General features: G+C 45.8%; 1 protein-coding gene across 1 annotated transcript; it reads right to left on the reverse strand.

The window, feature by feature from the left end:
* Positions 1-5634: 5634 nt before the first annotated feature.
* LOC135910111 (uncharacterized) lies at positions 5635-12993 on the reverse strand. Its single transcript, XM_065442149.2, has 2 exons — positions 12961-12993; positions 5635-6723 (listed from the first exon to the last, which is right to left on the reverse strand). The coding sequence occupies exons 1-2, from the start codon at positions 12964-12966 to the stop codon at positions 6058-6060; spliced, it is 672 nt and encodes a 223-aa protein (XP_065298221.2). The 5' UTR covers positions 12967-12993; the 3' UTR covers positions 5635-6057.
* Positions 12994-24240: the final 11247 nt, after the last annotated feature.

Here is a 24240-nt window from a genome sequence, read left to right on the forward strand (position 1 = left end):
TGGCTGGCAAGCTAGCGCCATCTGGTGTCACATTTCAAACTGAGCCCCCTACTTCCGGTAAACATGCTTGCGCTGTCATACGGCCAAGCCGCTGGTTGGTTGGCCGGTTGTAGTCCCGCAGCGAATGCTTTCCCATAATTCCTGATGCGATACGCTTTTCTTTATATGCGCCGCTGAAATGCGCATTCTCCATCTCAACTACCCTTGTTTGCCGTTATGAAAGCGATACGCCTCCCTAGCGAATCACATCGTTTACATGAGATCCGATACGCTTGAAAGTTGATGCGATACGTTTGTGTCGTATTCATGTAAACGCCGCTAGTGTAACACTAAAGCAATGCAATCATAAACGTCCACTAATTACCACCGTTCATTGTTTTACTAAGGCGATGTAGCGGCTTATGGTGGCTTTAGCTCTAGGAAGCCACCAAGCCCATCGACGTATGCGTCAGGCTGTTGGAGGGAAGGAAAAAGAATTTTTTGGATCTGTTAAACGGCTTCAGTCACAGAAGCCCACTCCATGCAGGCACAACTTATAGGTCTGAATTCACATCAGGACTCACTGCCCGCCCCCCCCCCCCCTGCTCGCAATGTATCCGCTTTAAACACCGTCGTCTCCCCTAAGCAAGTCGGCTAGGGAATCTGAGAACTGTCTAGCAGCAAATCACGGTCGTCGAATCTGTTGCGATACCACGCCCATGCTTGCAACGCCCTGCAGTAACGCCACCTCCGAGCCCTATGGTATAGAATATGCGGCCAGATAGCAACCTGAGAATCCCAACTAGCAGTCGTTGTTCGGTAGCATTTGATGGTGACCACTCACATCATTAGTTCAGGCTGTGAGGTAGTGATGGGGCTTTGGGCCTTTTGTGGAACCATGACAGTCGGTGTCCACTCTGCGTTGATGTCTGGATAGGTGCTCTTGGATGGGTGGCTGTTTCCTTCGTGGTAAACGTCAAATAAAGCCTTTTTGGTGTTAAGACGTAACATCAATAAACAGGCAGATGATTTGTCAGTTACCTGCAGGAAACATTTCGTGGCTAAATAGACAATAAAAGAGAACGCCTAAGTCAGTTTAGACTTAGAATCGAAGATTCCACCAAAACTCTATATTCTTTCATTTGTTGGTAAAATGTTCATTATTAGAAGAGGAAGGCAAGTAAAAAAGTTGTGACGGAATGCGGAATACCACAGCGCCCACCTGGGAGCGTGAAGTCATTCATATGACTGTATTTGTTTTGGACGCAGGCCGTTGTAGCGATGGCGAGAACTCGTGACACCATGCAGTTCAGTATTTTACCTTTTCAATGTACAATGCAGTCTATGTTTAGTGATAAAATAATTACTAGGCCAAAGCAGGCAACGCAAAAAACCATGACGTCACGGTAGGCTGGTGCGAGATCTTCAAGGCTGTGTCTTCTCCCCGTGGGCGCTATTCGGGACATTGTCAATATACGCCATATTCTTCATTGTCGGCATTAGGAGATACCACAAGTTGCAGCCTTGAAGAGCTTAGGGATAACATGTGATGGCACGCTGAACTGGCAGCTGCATATCGAAAGAGATGCTAATAAAGGAGAACATGCAATGGGTTTGTTACGCCATTTAGGTAATAAAATGACTGGTATGCGTAGGGCTACGTTGCTGATTATTTATGAGCTTTACGTCCGCCCCATTCTGGAATTCGGCGGTGTCCGTTTTTCGGTATGTGCAGCAAACAAGGTAAGATCCTTATTAATATTAGAACGGCAAGCGCTGCTCTTTGCCTTGGGCTGCAAGTTTTGTGGGTAAGCATTTGATTTATCTGGAAGCTGGAATTCTTCCCCTTGAGTGCAGACTTAAGCAATTTACTGTCGGGACTTTCTCAAAACCTTTACAATGGATCCCTCTCCCGTTTGCAGTCCGTTTTCATAAATTCTCCCGATTCATCTTTAAGAACAAGTTGACGGCATTATCGGCAACCACAAGTTCGTTTACTTCAAACGCTGTTATCAAAACTTCATATTCGGCTGCCACGCTGAGTTTTCCAAAAAGTAATTCGTTAAAGCTGAAACGGATTTTTAAGATGTTTTCGAAAACACGCAGAACTTTCCGTAGCCACACAGCAAGGTCGCATTCAAGCGCGCCATCTCTGCTAATTTCCGTCTCACTTGGTGATATCTACGGATGCGATACAAAATTTAGAGGCGGCAGGAGTTGGCATAGTTTCAAGTAAGCTTAATTGCTCTTTTGCTCTCTGTCGCGCTGATTACAACACCCCAATGTTTCTTGCAGAATTTTAGGCGATTATTCTGGACATCAGAAAATTGTGTTGACAGACATCTAAAGTAATAATTATTACCGATGCGCTTTCGCTTTGTACAGACTTCAAATAATTGGTCCCAGCTGCTGAGCATATATTCGAGTCTTGCTCCCGACCGTTTGTCCGACGTTCGATTTGTCTGGATCCCCGGTCATAGTGAAATGCTTATTAAATAATTCGGCTGTCTCACTCGCATCGTCGTCACTAAATGGCCCAGTCTTAAATATTCTTTCTGATTTAGCTTTGATAACAGGAGCTAGATTTAAACGCCTTTTATTTCTAAAAGGCTATGAACGATGCCTACTTTACGCAGATCAATTTCGACAACTAAATTTCGGGCCGAACAGGGGCACATGCCTTTCAGGACAATGCTTCACAGATTTCGCTTATCCATTGCTTAACATGTGTTCCTTTTGCAATGAACCGGATACTATGGAGCACTTTTCGCCGTCTCTTCGTCTGCATTTCTAGAATGTTTCTTGTATTTCCAACCAGTAAGCTGGGATTAGCACTTACTGCACCAAACATATTGTGCATTGGTTCCTGTCAATTAGGAACAAGCCATGGCTGGGTGATTACTGCTATACGCAAGTTCATTGAAGCGTCGGGTGTGTTTCGGTGCAAGGGTACCTACCAACTGTGCGACACTTCATATTAATTTTTTCCCAAATTTATGTATATGCCCTCTAGAAAGTTCTACTAGCATGTATGCGCCAATTGTTTCGTTTTGATTGTTTGCCTCCACTCGTTTTAGTATTTTGTTGGATGGGCATTTCAATCAAACTCGTGTGGCCAATATCACCTGTGGGTAGGAGCCATGTTTTGAGGCAACTACAACTACTTCAGCGCTGTGCTTCGGTAATGACGGCCAATATGCAATGCCGTCAAATTTGTTTGGAGGTAGACAAATAAAGTTTATGCGAACCTTAGTTAATAGGTGTCATATATAGAAAGCTAATAATCATCATCACCGTCGTACTAGACGCCATTCGCATACAGGCTAAACCACCATGCTTGCAGCTGCCGTTTGCAGCTGAAAATTTGCGCGACCTTTTCTTTTTGCGGGAAGCTCTACTGGCCTTTCTACTTTCTATGCTATATTAAGGAGTTTTGTAACTTTTGTTTCGATTTATGGCGGGGGCCACTGTTCTCCTCAATTCTTATTTACTTGCGCTAGGAGGCATCTATGACTCTCACCCTAATGCTGCACCCCGCACGTATACCATTTATTATCAAATGTTGCGGCATTTGGTGCAATATATGCGAGATTAGATGCGAGAATTTAATCTTGAGCAACTTCACCCATTTCGGGTCTGTTCAAATTTATAGGAATTCCGGGCCGAAAACAACATGTTCCGCAGAATTGGAGGGAGAATTGAGCTAGTTTATTCAATAAAAAGGCTCGTTTCAGTCGCTGTATTCGGTCGCCGCAATAAATTAAGCTCCCGAAAGACGACTGTCGACGAAACAAAGCGTGAAAAGAAATCGCAAACAAGACTAGCACGTGATTCCACTGATGGTGGTATATATGTAGTGTACAGCCGAAAATCGCGTGCCTTCTCGTTGCGTTCGGGGCATCAGGGGTTGATACTGGAACCCTTATTGCAGTGAAACGCCGACACGAAGCTCGCGGTCCCTCGAAACCCCACGTTGCAGTCGAAGGAAATCCGCACCCTGCTCTGACTGTGACAGTAGCTGATGAAGAACATCATTTCCCGAGCGAATGCCTGGTCGTTGGCTAGCTGCTCCTTGTGCGCCTGGAAGGCGCGAAATGCCGGAAGGAAGCCCGGCGCTGCGGTCTCCGAGAGTGGATCTGGAGGTCCGGACATGGAGGCGGCTTTGTGCATTGTGGGCAGGCTTTCGTTCACCATGACCACCTCCTGAGTGACTGCCGGGTCCGCTGCTTCTATTTTAAGCGCTCCTGCTAGCAACGCTGAAGAGAAGGCGGCTCCCAGACCTCCGTAGTTGACGGCAACGTCACCGTCGGGATAGAAGAAAGGCGCTCGTGCGAGCAACATCGACACCGTGGCTTCGTTGAGAAGCGAATCGTAATAGATCGGTTCTTTCGAAAACAAGTGAGGCAGCCTCTTGTCTTCGAAGTAGGCGTCGCTTCCGATGAGCTTCGCGTTGGCTCGACGCTCACTGATCCAGTGGTCTAGCGACATCGCCTTGCTCGTGTAGTGCGAGGCATAGATTCGCTGAAGTTTCTCCCGGGAGCGGTACTCGGGCTTCGGCAACAAGTTGATGTTCATTCTTCGCAGCTTCTGTCTGACGTTCATGACGGCGAGCGAGCGCGACTTCTCGAACAGGGGGTGTTCTCTTCGCGAACGTTGCGGAAAATTTCGTCGACCTGCTGTCTGACTTGCTGGGGAAAGTTGAGGGCGACGTGCTTGCAGAAGAGCAGGATCATGAAGGAACTCTCCATCTGAGTCTCGCAGAATAGCCGTCTTATCAGGTCGGCCAGTTCTTTGGTGCCGTACTTTTGAACGAAAAAATTGGAGGACGCTTAAGCTTCGCCTTCAAGAGTGGAACGCGATAGCGTTCCCGTCGACCCGCCAATGGGTGTAAGACAATGGGCTACAGGGCAGCCATCACTTACGAGGCGCCCCGCATCAGACGCGGTGAGCGTCGAGCCATATGGTCGAGCAACGCGGCGTTCGGCGCAGCAACGAAACGTGCGCCTGAGCAAGCGGAGCGAACCAAAGAACTCGGTATCCCGGAGGGGGAAATGATGCACGCCAGCCAAACGCCGTGATCGGCACGGGCAGAGAGATAGAGAGATAGTGATCTAAAGAAAGGAAGGACGCTTGATTCTACAGAGGGAGCGAGCCGCGACAGCTCCAATGCGCGCGTGGCGCGCCATCTGTCGGGGCAGCGCCGTACATGGAGAGGAGGGGGTCTTCTGTGTTTGCCGCAAGATGGCTCTCCGTGTGCGGAAAGCGCAGAAGAAATGCAACGAAACGCACTTCGCTACTCGTGTAATTGCGACTTCTGTAAGTTACATGGTCATAATTACCGATATACACCACAGTATAACTTTCCACGGCTCGTTTCGAAGGCAACACCGCATTCACTAGAGGCGCGTTTGTACCTTATGGAAGCATCGAAATCGTGGCTGAGTGGTAGCGTCTCCGTCTCACACTCCGGTGACCCTGGTTCGATTCCCACCCAGCCCATCTTGGAAGTTGCTTTTTATTTATGGAGTGCATGCCGTGATTTATCGCTCACGGTCAACGCCGCAAAACGCTGACGCCGACACCGACGCCGACACCGACACCGACGACACCGGCTTTTCTGCGACACGAGCTCCTTAACGCTATCGCGTTAAAAGCGGGCGTCCGCGATCGGTGCGTAGATCTGGAGCACCCACCAGCCCATGTGACTGCGGAGAAGTGCGGAGTCGTGGTTGGCCGTGATGGAGCGCACGGCTTCGCTGGTGCCTCTTTTCTGGACGATGGCCGCATCACCTGGCCCGAGGGCTTTTGCAGGTCGAAAATATTCGTTCATTAGGTGAATAAAGTGATTGGGAGGCTGACCGAAGGCCGTCGCCAGCGACTCGAAAGTGTGGAGCTCGGGGCCGGCGTTTTTGTGAACGGCCTCCAGTATTAACGTCACGTTTCGCGTGAAATTGAACGTCAAGTAAGAGTCGATGGGTGCGATGCGTTTTCCCCGTAGTCCTCGTCGAGGTAGAGGAGGTGCTGGCCGACGTACTGGCGTATCTTGGCTTCGCTTCCCATCGACCTGTGCTGGCTGCCCTAGAACTTTGCGTACACGCAAGGACCGATGTAGACCGTACATCTGCTTTTGAGCGCGTCTTCCGGAAGGAGCCTGACGTCGAACCACAAGGGAATATTCCACCGAACACAGAGGCTGAAATGGACGTCGAACGGGTCAGCGTTTCCTGTGGGCACTTCGGGCCACGAAATGTTGAGGATTCGCAACAGCATCTTGAACATGGCGCGAGTATCGAGCACGTTCTCGGCGGACCGGCTTTTGCAGGACCTGAAGGACGACGCCACTATACTTTCCGGCAGTGAGGTGTAGTGCGGGCCGCTAATCTCTTCCGCCGACGAGCGCATCCAGATGTACTTGACGTCCCACCTGTATTTCCAGTACTCGGTCGCGTCGCTGTGTGGGTGCGGCAGCCAGCGTGACGTCACGAACGCCTTGAAGTCCTGGCACGGGTCCGCGCTAGTGTTGAGCATTTCGACGAGCCGCCCTCCGGCCGTGAAGCAGTCATGGCAGTCCAGGCTTCCGAGGTACTCCTGTCGACTGGAGTTGCCGAGTGCAACCGCGAAGAGGAAGGAGACCAGCAGTCCCGGGGACAGTGCGCATCCGGCCACGAAAGTGAGAAAGCTGCACGCCCAGCAGTTCAGGTTGCCGAGACACTTCCTTTCCATGTCGCTGTACCGTGGGGTACACTGTGAGGAAAGAGAAGGGGCATGGATCAACACAGCAAAGAGAGAGGGCGGCGAGAAGGGGCGGACCTTTGTCATGCTGGCACAAATCTGGGGTAAAGAAGCGATTGAGTAAATCAAAGAAAAGTTGAAAAGGATGAGCAACGGTGGAATAATACGATATCATAAGAATACGCTGTTCGATATATCAGATTCTGCCATGTGTCACTGACAACGACACCGCGATAACATTGGCGAGGAGACGTGTTTGTGGTCACCGCGTACCCTTCGTTAGCTGTGCGATCCATTAATTGCTCACTTGGCACCTAGCGAGACACAACAAAGGGATATATCGTAAAGGGGCCTTGTATAAATGGAAAACCAAAACAAATATATGCTGTCAATGTACATTACTTTTGAAATTTCACTTTGAAACACCTGCGTCGTTACCTAACTGTGACGTCATGGATGTTAGTGCCGTTCCGCATACTTGGGGCCCCTTTATGATGGACTGAAATCTCTGGAATATTGCTAAATTAGGTCTTTTGTTCACCCAAAATGAAATTCATATCATTTTACCATAAATATTTACTTGGGCCCAACAAGCAGGAGCCGTACATATTCACGTCTAGAAGGCGAGCTGGTGTCGGAACATCATATGGCGATGCCAGCCGCGTTTGGTTCTTGAACCTTATCTAGCTCCGAATTGCATGAGCATTACTTTGGAGCTTCATTCAGTTTGCGATTTGTCTCTACGTTTGTGCACGCCTAACATCTTTCCGGCCCACTTGTGTCACTGGGTAGTAAAGTGTCTAATGGGACGAGAATTGGGCTGCTGTTCAGAGGGAACCGGGTTTCTACCCACTTCCGGAACTTTTGGGTACGTCCCGCTTTTCGTTGACCCTCTTTGATGTCAACTTCGGCCAAAGTGCATTTGTCACTGTCACTCTCACTTCGGCCAAAGTGCAGCTCACCAATAAACTTCTCTGAAGCCAGCTTTGGTCATGGGGTATGTACCAGGGCTATATTCCGCCGTTTCTGGTTATCCTTAGTGATTGCAAAACTGCAATCCGCAACTACTCGAAAGGCCGAGTTCATTCTCAATCATCAGACCCCCCTCAGACCAATTAAGCTCATCTGGATGCCAGCGCACGCAGGCCATCCAGGCAATGAGATGGCCCATTCGGTCACTCGAGTAGCCGTCAACCGAGCCACTCCGTCCGATGACCTGGATAACGCCAGAAACCGATTTGTCGGATATCACGAGATCACCCTCCACTACCGCGAAATGCGGTTGAGATACCCTCCCCCAGATAAATCCTTAACAAAATTCCAACAAAGTACCTGGCGCCAGCTTCAGGCAAAATCTTTTCTTTCTCCAGCTTTTCTCGCCCTGGTTCTTCCAGGCCTATATCAACAGGAATGTACGTTCTGCGGCGCACCTAGAGCTAACTTCCATCACATTATGTTCTTATGCCCTGAGCTCCAGCCACCCTGTGAGTGGCAACTCACCGACGTCGAGGAATGGGAGACCGCGGTGTCTAGCTCCAACCCCGCCGACCAAATACGGCTGGTAGACTGGGCTCTGAGGGTCGCCGAGGGGTAGAAACTCCCGGACACCCTACGCGCTCCTGAGCCCCCTCACAAGTAATGTTGTAAAAAGGCTCAAGCAATAAATGTTTACCACCACCACCAGTAATCATGTTATAAAAGATATCATGAACAGTTACCCACCCACCATTAGACTGATGTCTAATGTCACTTATGTCACAAATCGTGCCTAAAAGGTGTACGTGTGGCCACTTTTAATGCGATTAGCATTCTTAAGGTATTTCACGTACTTTCCGGGGGTTAACTGTCGACGTCCCTAAATTTTTCGCGCCAACCTGACTTACTGTGCAGCCCGTGGCTATATGCTCCACTCTTTAAGGAACCTCCCTCACGCCGACATGAGTCACTGACGATTCAAAATCAGTATGTTCCATTAGGTATGCCCCACTTTTTAACGAACCTCTTTGATGCCAACTTGTGCCATTAGGTGGCTGCCGCTCTTCGGTGAACGTTTCTTACGCCTGCTTGAGCCATTGTTTATGCACCACTGGGAATTGGCACCTTTCATTGGCCCTCTCTGGCAGCTCACTATGGCTATGGCAGAAGAATTATTCAAAATGTCTACGCGGTTTGGGCGGAATCGCCCAAGTCATTGATCGAGTGTTAGCTAAAAAGGCGAACCATGTCCATTAAGCATATTTACATTACCTACACGGAATACAAGAGCTTACGCTAAAAATCACATTACCCTGCCTTCTTTTAAAAATTTTATATGGAAAGAGATCACTGAAACTTAATTGCACCATAGTTTGAAATTATACGCCGAATAATGTCATAGCTAATCGCTTTTTGCCAGCAATGACGGAAAAAAAATATTATATTATGGGGCTTTAGGTGCCAAAAACACTTTCTGATTATGAGGCACACCATGTTGGAGGACTCCGGAAATTTTGACCACCTGGGGTTCTTTAACGTGCACGTAAATCTAAGTACATGGGCGTTTCCGCCTCTATCGAAAGGCGGCCGTCGTTGCCGGGATTCGATCCCGCGACCTCGTGCTCAGCAGCCCAACACGATAGCCACTGAGCAAACCAGCAAGTTCTTATTCAATATTAGAATAAATATTATTTTTACTACGAATTATGAGCTTATGGTGCAGTTATTGCTATCTTTATAAGTTTTGGTTTGTGCCGTATAATATGTTGGGGCAAATAAAAAATACGGATTTCGCTGAATGGATCCACCATTAGCCGCAACGGTTCTAGGGTGCAACAATAATTTTTGTCAGTTTAGTGAATTCCTGGCCGGAAATAAACGAAAGGACCACCTGGGGCTCTTAATAAATTTGACCACCTGGGGCTCTTAAACGTGCTCCTAAATCAAAGTACATGGACGTTTTCGCATTTCGCCTCCATCGAGATGCGGCCACCGGGGCCGGGATTCAATCCCGCAACCTCGTGCTCAGCAGCCCAACACCATAGCCACTGAGCAAAGCAGCAATGACGAAGTTCTCATTCAATATTTTAATAAGTATTATTTTGACCACGAATTATGAGCTCATTGTGCAGTTATTGCTATCTTTCGGTATGCACCGTACATTACGTTGCTGCAAATAAAAAGTGCGCTTTTCGCTATTTAGATCCACCATTAGCCGTGAAGGTTTTAGGGTGCAAGAATAACTTATGTAAGTTTAGTGAATTGCTTGGTGGAAATAAGCGAAAGGAAAATAAAAACTGAAATTATTCGGCGATAAATCTATATAAATTAAAGTTGTCTGAATGTATATTCAGACAATCGTCACACGCGCGGACTTCGGGGCGTCGTCACTAAATGACCCTGCGTGTTCAGTCGGAAGCGCAAGGTTATCAATACGCACACACCTACGTCTCAAACGTAACGCGTATATGCGGCGGCAATACAGTGGATCGCCGCATTGCGTCAGTGCTCATCGCATTGCCGTCGACATTCAGCATGAGATGAGTTCTGCCGGACCTCCTGTTATTGTATCTTTAAGAAGCAGCTTAACTTTAGCCTGGTCTCTACACCAATTCCACACATTGAAACATTGTAATATGCAAAAATGCTTTTTCTGAGGTAACGTCCAGACCATTATTATTATTATTATTATTATTATTATTATTATTATTATTATTATTATTATTATTATTATTATTATTATTATTATTATTATTATTAATATTATTATTATTATTATTATTATTATTATTATTATTATTATTAGTTGCAATTCAGAAAGAAAGATATGTTGGAGTCACTGTGGGTAGGGCAATGTTGACTTCGGACATGATCGTTTTTACATAAGTAAGAAGTTTACGAATACCTAACTTTGCACGGAAAACAAATATTGTAGTTCTATAAACTCTATCCGGTAAATAAATTTAAAGCGCGCACATTTGGTGTACTAGTTATTGTTACGTGATTCTTTCACCACGTTTAGAAGGGTTTTGCAAACGTCCACTCATATAATATTGGTGTTATTAAGAACCATGTGTCATAAATCAAATGTCTCTGCTTTAGATGTACCGCTAGATGCAATTTACAGAGTTGTTATATCAGTATTCATCGCTGAGTTAGAGATTCAAACTTGGCAGTACCATTTTCTGAAAGCTTGCAATATCAAACAAATTTTTATTAAAATATTACGGCCTCAATAAAAAAAAATCTGCTTGCAACAATCACTACAGCCTATAACTCTTTTTTGTTTACACGCAAGAAATCTCGTCAAATTTGGTGGAGTGCTTAGTGAGAAAAGCGTTTTCTCATTTCCCATGTCTTTACATAGAAGCCCCGGGTCGAGAGCTTCGTCTCAAACTCCATGTGGAGATAGTACCGGTGGACGTTTTCTCGCCACGAACAAAGGGGTCGCAAATGATAAAGATACGTGGGGACGCAACCTCAACATTTGGGCGCCTACTCCCAGCGGCGTTGTTGTTTATGTCCTGTCTTGCCAAGAACTAATTGTGCACCCACAAGGTAGGCTTGCATTGTTATTCGAATGGTACCAGCTACTGAACATAGGTAGCACAGATAATTTTTTCTCGCACAATTTCCAACAATTATATAAAGATTTTGAAAGCTGTGACGTCACATTCACGTTACGAAGCAAAGGCTTGGGCGCAAGTGAAAAAAATCAAGCTAGGATCTCCATTTCTTTCCCCAGTACTCCGCTGTTGCCGCCGAAATAATTGCCAAAAAACTTTTAAATAATATTTTTCCCGATATTACTTTGCTTAGTGTTGCCGAATACCGTCCTTTTCGGCAACGACCCTGCTAGGTAGAGTGTTTGTCAAACGAAATAAAACAGCTGCTTCAGCTGCTCTTGTGACATCAGCTAGTTCTTAATAAAAAGAGCACAAGTCTCCCCCTTTTTCGTAGATAGTGATATCAGGACTGCCTTCGCGGCGTCATAGGGCAGAAAGGGCTCGGCAACAATCGCGCTCCCAGTGGCTTCACTTCTTTCTGTACATTATGTGTTACAAATGTGATAAAGCGACGTCACTTCGCATTCTCTTGAATTGCGAAGGTGGTGCTCAAAGTAATTCGTGGTTTTAAGTGCGGAGGTTTTCACAATTTGGCACGTAGTCGTAGAAGCGCAGCGTACAGAAGCAGTGTCACCTTCCGGAGCTGTGCTAGATCATTTTGAAGACAAGGTCTTCTTAGCCGATTTCACATGGTGTTGGTGCATCTGGGATCTGGTGACCTTGCAACCACTTCCAGATGAAAATCGGCACTTTTGCGCCCCCAGAACGTCGTAGCGAGTCGGAACAAATAGGAAAACGTAATTAGCGAATACAGTTGCGCTAGTCGGTGTTTATTGTAGACTTGAGACATTAACTAGCGCGAGAAAAACATCGGACGACAGGACGAAAGCGCACTGCCCTGTGTGGTTCTTGCTGTTGTCCGATGTTTCTTACGGTATAGTTAATGATGTCTGAAGTATGAAAATCTAGGTGCCAACGTGACAACAACAAAAAAGTAAGTCTTAGTCGCAAAGTAGGTAAAAGAAAATACGGTGCGCGCGTAATTAGCGCCAATATATTCGAAATTCACCGCATGGCATAATGCCCCTCTAAAGAATGCACCGCCGTAGACAGTGTCATGCAGAGGCAAAGCCGTCATACGGCATATTTTTATAAAATAGAGCGATCTCGTTTGGGCTAAGTTGGTTTCGCGCGAAGCAATCATATCTGGAAAGCAGCCCCGCCGGTGCCTTCATGAAGCGAGAATTAGTCGTAGAGTAAAAAAAAATTAACAGAACGGGCGTAATTTGCTCCAATATAGTAGAAATTTAAGCACATTGCACCATAGACTACATTATCTGCCGAATTGGCTTACCTGGCGGTCTCTTGGCAAGATAAATTTAGGTTCGACCAAGCACCCACACTAAGCAGGAAAGGTCGACGTAATTGCGAGTGAAATGAATAAGGTACGAAGTGAGCGAATCATGAACATGGAAAAGGAGACATAAGGAGAGACTATTGAGAGATATCGTCAACATCGAATCAGTAATCGAAGCATTTCAGCCGCCGCGTGCTTACATTAGGCCCGGGTCTATTACGATCAGGTGACCACGCCTGGCCCAACGCTCCCAATTTCGCCTCTTCGTCAAGAAACCTCAACAAGAAGCTAAGGGACTACAGCTTCCCTTGTTCCCTGTTGAACAAGCACGCACGCTGCCCTCGAACTTACTGGCATCGCCGATATCCGGCGGTGGTCGGGTCTCGTCACGGCAGCCGTTTTGATGATGATGATGATGATAGCCTTATATTATGGCTCATACCCACACTGGGGGATTGGCCAAGAATTTTGTGCTGAAACGTTCACCTACTTTTTTTGAAATGCCACTTATTCGATGATAAAATATATATATAACGAAAGAGAGATAAGAAAACATACAAAAACAAATAAAATACAAGACAAAAGTTAAACATTTATTCGTTTTGTTGACGTTATGTAACTGCAAACGGCATCAAATACGTCCCTGTGGCTGACCCCTATAGCTGACGCACCGAAAGATAGTATGGTTTCTGGCGATAACATTAACCCTAATTTTGCGAACGGAAGTTCTAGATGTCTTTTTCTTAACAATTTGTATCGTCGACATGCCAAAAAATAATGATCTAGTGATTCTGTTTCTTGACAGTGTGGACACAGAGGTGATAGCGTCAGACCAGTCTGTGTAAATGTAAGTTTAATGGAGGGACACGGCAGCGTAATCTCGTGACCGCTACTTCTGATTGTCTTGATGGACACCACTGGATTTTGCACGGAAATTTGAGGTGCTGATATTCTGTCCATGTTGTTATTGATTCACTGACATCTCTATGAATTGTATATTTTCTATATCTGATTGCTGTTATGTGGGCCACCAAAGGAAGAACCGGCATTATAGGTCCACTCAGGGATGCTCGCGCTAATGCGTCTGCCATTTCATTTAAATGTAAGCCACAATGTCCAGGTACCCATAATAGTTTTAGAGAATTCAATTGCGGAGGAACTAATGCTAGAAACGTCTTTATTGGTGGCGAATGGGGTGAAGCCGTAAGCGAAGTACAGACCGAAAGGGAATCTGTTATAATAACCACACTTATTGTGTTCGACGGTAGTTTCCGAAGCGCTAATAGAATTGCTAAAAGCTCGGCTTCAAAAACAGGTGTGAAGTCTGGCAGTCTCAGGGAGAATGCCCAGCCAAGCGGAAGCGAGAAGATGCCTAGGCCCGCCTTTTCGTTGTTCACTGAAGCGTCTGTAGCTATTATGTTATTTGTTTGCACGTGTGCTAGGTAATCTTGCAACAGGTTATTTAAAAAAGTGGCTGATTGAAACTTAGAGTTTGGGGGGAAAATGTCATCAAAATCTATCCTAATATTCTGATGTGATTCGGTTGACGGAATTACCTCTCGAATGTTCACATTCAGGCTATCTAATTGTTTTTGAACAAATATGATCTGTGGAGTGTGAAATCGAGGCCAATGAGCAAGGAAGAAGGAATTTGGATCATTAATCAATGTGTATTCAGATCGTCTAAGCGGCAAGCTGTAAAATTTCAGGAATGCTTGAACTGTTAAGATGCGAAATCTGCAGGGCAATGTTGGAAGGCGCGCTTCTTGGTAGATAACATTAACAGCCACAAACCTGGGGAGTCCCAGACACAGGCGTAGGGCCTCACGCTCCAAAAGAACCAGAGGCTTTATTTTATAAGCAAGGCCGCCTGAGAACAAGACACACCCATATTCCAATATGGGGCGCACATACATTTTACAAATCATCAACAATGTATCCCTACGTAGTCCATATTTCCGGTTACTCATTCTGCGCAGAATACCTAAAGCATGTTGTGCCTTACCTGCTACACTCTCTATGTGTGGACTCCAGTTGAGTTTTCCATTATATGTGATTCCCAAATATTTTAGAGACTCAACCTGTGTAATGGGTTTTTGCTTATAAGTTATAGAAATTGAAACCGGATCTATGACCGAGAACACTAAAATGGCGCTTTTGCTTACGTTTAATGACATACAAATTGTTTGAAGCCATACTTCTAGCATGCTCATGTATCTTTGCAATTTTTGGTATGATGTGTTAATAATAGTGGGGATAGGACAGATCCTTGGGGAACTCCGCGAGTTTGTCTGAAATTAGACGAAGAACATCCGTCCTTGAAGCAATAAAATTCTCTTCATCGCAAAAATTCTGCCACCCACGCGGTTATATAATTGGGGAAATTACGACGCTGCAGAATATCAAGTAGAATTGAATGTTCGACGCTGTCATAAGCTTTAGCTATATCTAATTTCATCAAAGCAGAATATTCTCTCCTTTTCCGGGCAAGTTGGATGCGGCTCTCTAAATCAGCATGGGCACACCATATTGAGCAATTAGCTCTAAAGCCTATTTGATTTGGACTTAATATTAAATTATCCGTCATCCAGATAGTAATTCGGCAGTATAATACCCTCTCTATGACTTTGACCATATTAGAAGTAAGAGAAATAGGTCTGATGTTTTCTATGTTATAACCTAGTCCTTGTTTTTTAGGTATCGGGATTACTTAAGCTACTTTCCAATCGTTAGGTATCCAGGCTTTGTGTAAGGAATAGTTTATAACGTTTAGAAGGCATCCAGGAGATGGATCAAATAAAATTTTTATCATGTGCACGGTAATTCTATCAGGACCAGGGGCTGACAAAGGTAAGTTTCGAATCACTTGGGATAATTCAGGCAATGTAACTTCAGTATACACTAAGGATGGGGCTACTTTTTGCAAATTGTACGACATCGATGGCGTGAATCTACTCTCCAAGCCTTCAGCCAGGAGTTCAAGAGATTTTCTCATTTCATCGGGAGACAGATTGACATAATCAATATTAGCTGGCGATGGCAGAATTTTTCGATATCTCATATATTTAAACAACGATTTTTTGTTTTTAGATTTAGAAAGGAAATCATTGTGTTTCCTATCATAATCCTCTTTAGCTTTAGCAACTGTACGTTTAAAGACTGCAGCTTGAAACTTGTAATCAAACCAATTTTTGGGGCACTTGTAGAGGAGCTGCTTCCAAGCCGCCTGTCGGCGTCGGTGGACTTGCATGCAGTCTGTATTCCACCAAGGGTTGTAAGATGTTTTCTTTGCAGATGTAACACTGAATTCAGCCTTTTTGTATGTTCTTTTAATTACCGCACAAAGTTTCATAGCCTTGGTGTCTTCCTGCTCTTCTGAATGAGAAGCCAAATGTACCTTAAGATCGGATTTAAATTTAACATAATCTACAAATACGCGTACCTGGGAGCACGATGGCATAATCGGGCAAGCAATTTCAACCATTATTGGAAAGTGGTCACTGTCGGTTGCACAGTCCAAGGCTGTCCAGGATGAGTTAGTGAAGGAAGAACTTACGAAACTTAAATCCAATGCGGAGCGGGACTGTTTACAAATATATGTAGGAATTCTAGAGTTCAGACAACACAGATTATTATCTGTTGTCCAATCCCACAAGCGTTTGCCACATTGGTCAGTTCGAAAGCCCCAGCACGTGTGATGGGAGTTGAAATCTCCAACCAGAATTTTAACCTTACACCATGAAGTCACTGCTGAATTCAAACATCGAGTGTTCTGTACACCCGCAGGAAAGAATGCGTTTACTAAGGAGAAAGGTAGACACCTTGGTATAGTTATATCTAATGCGAGAATTTAACTTTCGGGGGACATATGTTTATATGAAATCTTTGCTTTAAGGCTAATTCTGTTATTGATAAAGAAATCTAAACCTCCGCCCTTCGATGGACGGTCCAGTCGGAAAGATCGATAGCTCGTCAATTGAAAACTTTGATGTACTGAAAGCCATGTTTCTTGCAAAGCAATGTTATTCGGGGAGAATTTCGATGATAGATACAATAAATCTGTTGCTGCTCAGTAAATTGATCGGAAATTCCAATGAATAATTTTGAGGAGACCTATGGTTGCGTAAGTATGGACTCAGTAACTGCCTTACCTAAAATGTTTTCCTTTAAGAAATCTTCCATGGCAAGGCTGTCTTTCTGATACTTTTTTGTCACTGCCTGAGTTATAGTCGTAGCTTTTTTAGACAAAGGGGACCTACATCGTTTTAACGATCGAGGATCCATGTCCATTTCCTCTGCGCCCTCTGTATTATCGTTGGAGTCTGTACATTGGGTCTGGTTAACATCGACTGGTGTGATTACAATTTGGGCATCTTGCGACGTGTAATTGGCGGTTACTTCCTCGTTTGAAGTGCGTGGACACTCAGTAGTTCGCGAAGTAATACCAACTGCTGCTGTTGTTGCGAATATCTGCGCCATCTGGCTAGTTAGAATTTGTGTCAGGGACTCACAAAGGTTTCCAGCTAGGAGCTCCACAGATTTTTCCATTGCCCTTTCGATGGCATTAGCAATAGAAATTGAAAGAGACGTATCCGTTGCTGTCACCTGGCGGGCTGTGACGCCGCTGTATACCTGTGTCCTAGAATGAATTTCCGCTACGGCTTCTCTACGCGAACAACATCTTCGTTGAATGATTTCCAGAATTTCAATTTCCCGTGCCTTTGCTGAGCAATTAGAATATTCTGCAGGGTGCGCGTCATTGCAAAGGCAGCACGTCATCGCGTCATCGCTAGCATTGTGCTCTTCACCACAAATTCGGCATCTGGAAGCAGATCTACATCCTTTTAACGTGTGTCCATAGCGCCAGCATTTCACACATTGGAGGGGACGAGGGGACAAAGGTTCCACTCTGTAGATTAGAGGTCATGCCTTTATCTCTGAGGGTCGAAGTGTCCCTGCAAATGTGGCTATGATCGACTCAGTAGGGATCCTGTTTTTCTCGACCACACGGCCACACCTCTAAACTGAAATTACACCCGCGGATGAAAGCATCTCTAATACCTCTGTCGGTGTCATGTTCACGTCAACGCCGCGGACAAGCCCTTTCACAAATGCCAAGTGGGGAGGAATAAATGCGCTCACCGGATTGGCGGCAAACAGCGAACACTTTAACAGGTCTTGTACACAGGACTGGTCTGCCGAAAAGCAGAGGGCTCCACCTCTGCCAAACTGGCGGACCTCAGAGATGGTCTGAAAATGGGCCGTCGCCGAGCGCAATTCCGCCTGAATCGGTTTCGGATTCTTCATCCGTATGACTCCGTTATTGGTTGGGACAAGAGCCACAGGAACTGATGAGATGCCGTTGCGTAGAAACAGATCCACAGGTAACTCCTGCGGAGACCAGGGGAAGGCCCCTGGCCCTGGTGAAGAAAAGGACATCTGCGTAGTCTTATTAGCTAAATAATAATAGGACTAGCAAAACTGTTGAGAAGCGATAAAAGAGAAAAAAAAACAGCTATGCAATTCTAGGCCAAAACCCTGTGAGGCAAGAGCAGTTCCAATCGGACGACCACCCCTGACAGAGCGTTGTCAGAGCAGGCAGCGGCAGCTTCGCCTTCTTCTTAGTCTTCTTAGGCGCATAAGCGAAATATTCTTCTTCTTCTTCCGGAGCTGACGACAAACTTATTTGTATTTGTCTAGTGAACGCAGGGAATAGAACACTAGAGGTCAGTGGAAAAACACTTTAGTGGGGTATTGCCAAAAAGAAGGAATACCGTAGCCCTTATGTGAACCTTATAAGATAGTTTAGAACTAAACTAGATTAGAATACCGCGTACCAAAGTTACTAAACGCCTTACAGAATGTTGATATAACCCTAAATGATATTTCTAGGCGAACGTTGACAGCACAACTTTCGGAATACGGCGCATTTACGTGGAACCAGTGACGCAAACGGTTGAGCAATGATTAAAATGACTTATATAACGGTATTTTGCTTATATTTCTTGAGTATCCTTTGTACAAAAGCATGTTGCTGTACTAAATTATACTCTTATAAGTGGCTGTATAAATTACAATGGCATGTTTCTGAAAAATGAATGTTGTCAAAATGTTTAAAGAACAATGTTTCAAGAAAATGTTATAAATGTACTTGTCTTTTTTTTGTATTGGTGAATATGTGCGCACTTCTGTCTTTTTCTCTCTCTCTCTCTCTGTCTTATTGACAAATTAACAGAAAGTTTTTTTTGGTATGAGTGTGTGTATATGCATATATGTACTCTGAATGTCTGTATCAATCTGTGCCTGTTGCCAAGAAGAGGGGCAAGGACCTAGTCAAGCTGCTGTTTTGCAGCTTTTTGTTCTTGCCCTAGTGTTCTTTTTCTGCTGTAAAAAAGAATGCTGAAATAAAATGAAATGAAATGAAATGAAATAGTTGCAAGATAGTAGCAAGAGATAGTGGCAAAGAAGCTTGTCTTCTCTGCTACTATACACCCAGGTTTGTTGTCATGTAGCGACCTATGAAAAAATCCCTCTCACAGAGGAAATCATCCTTGTGTATCCATAAAGAGGCCAGACAGGCAAAGCCCCTTCAGCAGTGCTGTCAGCTTCAAAAGCCCCACTTCGCACTTCCTAAATGCTTCCTTCTTTGCCTTTGCTGGGTGCAAGCATTCTACTGTACGAAGGTTGTCATTGAGAGCACTGTTGGTTTGCTGGCAATACAGCTCAGAAGTGATTGCAACAAACCTCCCTTCCTTGTTTGTGTGGAGGCTCACGGTGCTTATGAAGCGACTCCATGAGACAAGCAAGGTGACCGGATGCGTCGAAGCCCTTGTTTATTTATCACACTTCTGCTAGTAACAACCACAAGATCTGAAACCAACAAGCTCAAGTTCGGCACTCGCGTGGTTACTGTGGAGGATCTGTAATAAAAAGCACAAAAACAGGAAACTCAAGAGTAAGGATAAGGCACCATTTAACACTTAGTATTGTTGCAGCCCACCCCCATAATTTATTTTGTCTGATCATGCTAAATTTCTTTCTGTAGATAGGTACGAACTTCTTCTGTTCACAGCTTGCTGCGGAGAGCATAGGTGATGTTCCGAATTGGTGTCTAATGTTTATATACACGATGTGCTGGCTCAAGGAGGGTCGAAACACTGCAATGGAAGCTTCTAGTAGAAAAGGTGCCTGGAAGAAAAACGAAAGCTGTGCTGCAGCTATCTTGGCAACATCTTGTGCCCTTAATAAGAATTCTGCTTCTATATGAACTTGAGCCCTCCATTAGAGTAATGTACCAGTGCACTTATGAACAACGAATCATTTCTCGAAGTGCATGCGTAGTCCAGCCAGAAGCATGGCCATGAATCCGGATTGTGATCCTGCATTGAAGGTGAAATATGTTACAAAATGGCGAATGTGCTTTAGTAAGCTTCCCTGCAATATGAACTTATAATGTACAAAGAATTGTCAATGAATGTTACCAAGAGCACAGATGCACTTGCACATTGTATCACTCTTGCATATAATCAGCACAGTGCAAACCCATGAGCTCTTTCCACTTTTAGTATGCTTTACCGCACGGAAACACAGTGCCATAAGATTGGTACATGCATTCGCCTTTTGCCACTTCTCGTACGTGGCTGGCATGCTACAGTGGACACAGGCTGATAAGAACAAGCTAAACGCTTTAATCAGACGACTTATAAAGACTGCACTAGGAGTTCCCATCAGCACGGCTAACGATAGCTTATTGCGCCTAGGGCTGCATAACACACTAGAAGAGATAGCTGAGGCTCAGCAGGTGGCCCACGAGGAGAGACTAATGGGGGCACGACCTGGAAGGGCGCTACTTGAAGAAATTGGCGTAGAAATTAACAACCACACCAACGAAGGAGAATTACTAACACAATTGCAAGCGGGACTGCGAGAAACAATAAAGACGACCCCGTTCCCTAGGAACATGCACCCGACACATAACCTCGAAAGACGAAAGGCAAGGGCGAAGGCACTCCTTCAAGACATAGATCAACATAAGCAGCAGGCGGTGTTCGTTGACGCTGCCTGGGTTAAAAATAAGGATGCGTATACCTCCGTTGTTGTAGACACTCAAGGTAACATACGGGATGCCATCACCGTCTATACCAAGGACCCAACAGTAGCAGAACAAGTAGCAATCGCCTTAGCCATTCGGGCTAATCGGTGGACACATATTTACAGCGACTCTAGAACAGCCATACGCTTCTTTACCAACGGATATGTGACACGGATAGCAACAAAATTACTAGAGAAGGTCAACAGTGAGAGGATTGAAATCCGCTGGTTTCCTGCACATCTGGGGGTAGTGGACGGAGCTCGGAGAAACCTCAATGAGGTGGCAAATGAAGCAGCACGAGGAATTTCTAGCCGTGCTCTTCAAGACCGAGCAACTTACACTTCACCCGGGGAACACAGGGATCGATTATTAACATATAACGAAATCAGGAAGCATTATTATTTAAGCAGAAGGGAGTACCCATTGCCACACGGTAAGCTTTGCAGAGCCCAAGCGGTCACATTACGTTTGCTACAGACTAGAACATACCCAAGTCAATATTTTATTAACAAGATCTATCCTGAGAGGGAAACTCAAATCAACTGTAATAAGTGCAATGGCATCATTACTCTTGACCACATGCTTTGGCAGTGCCCCGCGGTCTTCACAGGCTGTGACAAGGAAGAAGAATGGTGGCGGCAAATGCTACACAGCGAATCACTCTCTGACCAATTACGGGCAGTCCAGAAGGCCCGCGATGTGGCTGAAGGGCTCGGCCTGACAGTCCCAACGTGGGAGCGGCCCGCGTGAACCTATGGTTGACCTTCAGGACCAAATGAAGTTCCTCATACCATACCGCACGATGCTTATTTCCACCCTTGTATTGCGGCGTAGCAAGCTGCAAAAGAACCGCTGCGTAATTGGGATTTTTGAGATTACCCTTTTCGCAATACACCTATGTTTCGACGTAAAGCCTATAATTTACTGCGGTGAAGAATACCAAAAATGCAAAGGGGCCATTGTCAGTGGACATAATAAGAGTTATTTGATTATACACTAGCGCAGCCACCGCCTCTCCGGTCACATGAGTGGGCATACTATGCTGGCAAATAGCGGCCACCTCCCACTATTATGATGCTCCACCGCGTAACTAAAATGTACTGCGGCGCAGAAGCAGTACATCTGTATTTAGTGAATAAACAAATTGTTTTAACAACAGTACAGAAATAAACACGCACCATGCATCAGTCTACCACATCGAAGAGCCTCGCAGCAAAAGGTAGCTGATTCACACAGGCTGTGTAGCCGACTTATCAGTCGTAAAGGGTATTATTGGTAATTCAAAATTTCATACACACATAAATATATTTATATGTTTAGGTTCTTAATCCTTCCATAATATGCCTGCCCGAATTTGCAAAGGCAAAGAACAGAGATATGCCTCGTTTTCAACTCGGTCATCAGGCGAATAACATATAGCACGGAGAAACGTGAACATGTGTGTTAGCATCGTAAACATTATACTAGGCAAGTAGCGCACCACAGTCCCGCGGCAGCCGCTAATGAGACCGAAACGGGAGCACACATCTCTGAACGCGCCATTGGAGCCCCTAAGCCACTCTCCTCCTCCACCAGCCCCGCTGCACGGCTGCACAACTCGTTTCAAGTACAACACAACAAACACACATTCAGCACTGCATGGTGGGCGGTCGAGGCAGTCACGTTTACATGACTTGTAGCGAGCGGCACATCCCTCGATGTCCGTTAAGCAAAGTCGCACGCGGCCACGCCACATCGCCGTTCGCAGAACTTCACTGCCGAGGCGCTAGGCCACATCGACATTCCAATTGTCAAGAGAGCACGGGTCACACAACGAAGATTTTGTCCAGCCAGAGCAGGCGAAAGCAGCACTGCCGCACCACCACTACTCGCTGCTTTCCACCAAGTAACACAGAACTTACAACCAACACACAAGCAACGTAAGCACAATCACATAAGCAACGTTGAACAACGCGCAATCCGCGCAGGACAGAGAACGATCACGCCGTGAACGAACACGCCACGGCGTCGCTCGGCGCCATCTCCATGCCTTCTCAAAAATCCCTAAACGATTCTTTCCCTAGACACCCAGGATCAAGTCAGGTGAAGGATTTTTGTACGACATTTAGACGCAAGCGATGGGAATACACCTTGCGTGTGTCCTAGCAGCCGTGAAGCTTCGCAAGCATGCTGGCTCAACCAGCGGGAGAATATGAGGAAAGGCCCTACCACGTCCCCACGCTAGGATAAAAATAGAGGAAATGACATAGTAGGTTCTCCTTTCTTACTGTTTTTTTAATTTCTTTTGCTGTAGCAGCCATGCTTTCGGGCAACAACGATGGCTTTGTTATGGTCCTGTGCTCTCACACGTGTTGCTCCATAGCTTTCGTACCACGGCAAAGGCGTCATGTGGGCAGGTATACGTTAGTCTCCGTGTTTTGCTACGCTGTGTTGTCTGGACCGTGCTCTCCCGGATGTTGAGGAGGGAGAGGAGGAACTAACGCTCGTCAAATGAACGCGCATGCCCCGCTGTTCTCAATGTGTCGCGCTGCGGCAATGGCAACGGACGAAGGAATGTCCCCGGGAAATTTTGCCCTCTTCGTGCGGAATCATGCTAACGTGCCATCGCAGGCCAAAACCGGATGCGTTTCAGAATCTGTACAATGAACGCCTTGCCGCTCAGTGATTCCTGCTTTTGACAGCGCATGGTGCATTTGTGGCACGTAGAAATAATGCAGTTCTGGTTCTAAACACGAATGTTTTTAGAACCAGAATTGCATTCTTTTTACGTGCCACAAATGCACCATGCGCTGTCAAAAGCAGGAATCACTGAGCGGCAAGGCGTTCAGTGTACAGACGGCTAAGCAACAAAGGTTGCTTAGCCGTTGCTTGTTCCTCGCAGAACACGTGACAACAAGAATTCTTTAAGCAGAGCGCGTTCGAGATTGATGCAAACCTGCGCAGGTGTGCCACAATACACGTGCTGATAGAGCGTTACGCAGATTATGTGTATTTTACTGCCGTCGGCACTGTGCGCCGGCAAGTCGACGCTTCATCCGGGATGATAAGAAAGAAGCGGTAACTTATTAAGGAACGAATATCCCCCTGCCACATGCGTATGTTATATGTGCGCCTGAGAAGCGCAGGGAAGAGAAGGTTAGCGGATGCTCTGCGAGAGTGAGCAAGGCTCCACAGAACGTACGCCCACGAACAAATCAAACAGTGGTTCAATGGTCGCACGTGGGCCGGTTATATGCGCGTCCTGTTCTGCACCATGCGCCTGCTATCGCAAAACTTGTACCGTGAAGCTTCACATACCGTGGGAAGAAGCCACCTCAGGCCGCAGTCAATGAATCTAAACGCGGAGTCAGAAATGATATTCTGCCTTGTGGTGGGCGCGCTGTAATAGTGATGCGCGGCCACACGAAATTTGTTGAATAAAACACGCCGATTCCTCAGGTCACAGCGAGAATACTTGTTTGTGCTAAAACTCGAAATGGATCGCAAACAGGTCGGTGTGTCCAGTGCTTTCTTTCCATGCAGTGAGAATGAGTACATTT

This window comes from Dermacentor albipictus, chromosome 7 (assembly GCF_038994185.2).
Source record: "Dermacentor albipictus isolate Rhodes 1998 colony chromosome 7, USDA_Dalb.pri_finalv2, whole genome shotgun sequence".
Taxonomy (NCBI): Eukaryota; Metazoa; Arthropoda; class Arachnida; order Ixodida; family Ixodidae; genus Dermacentor; species Dermacentor albipictus.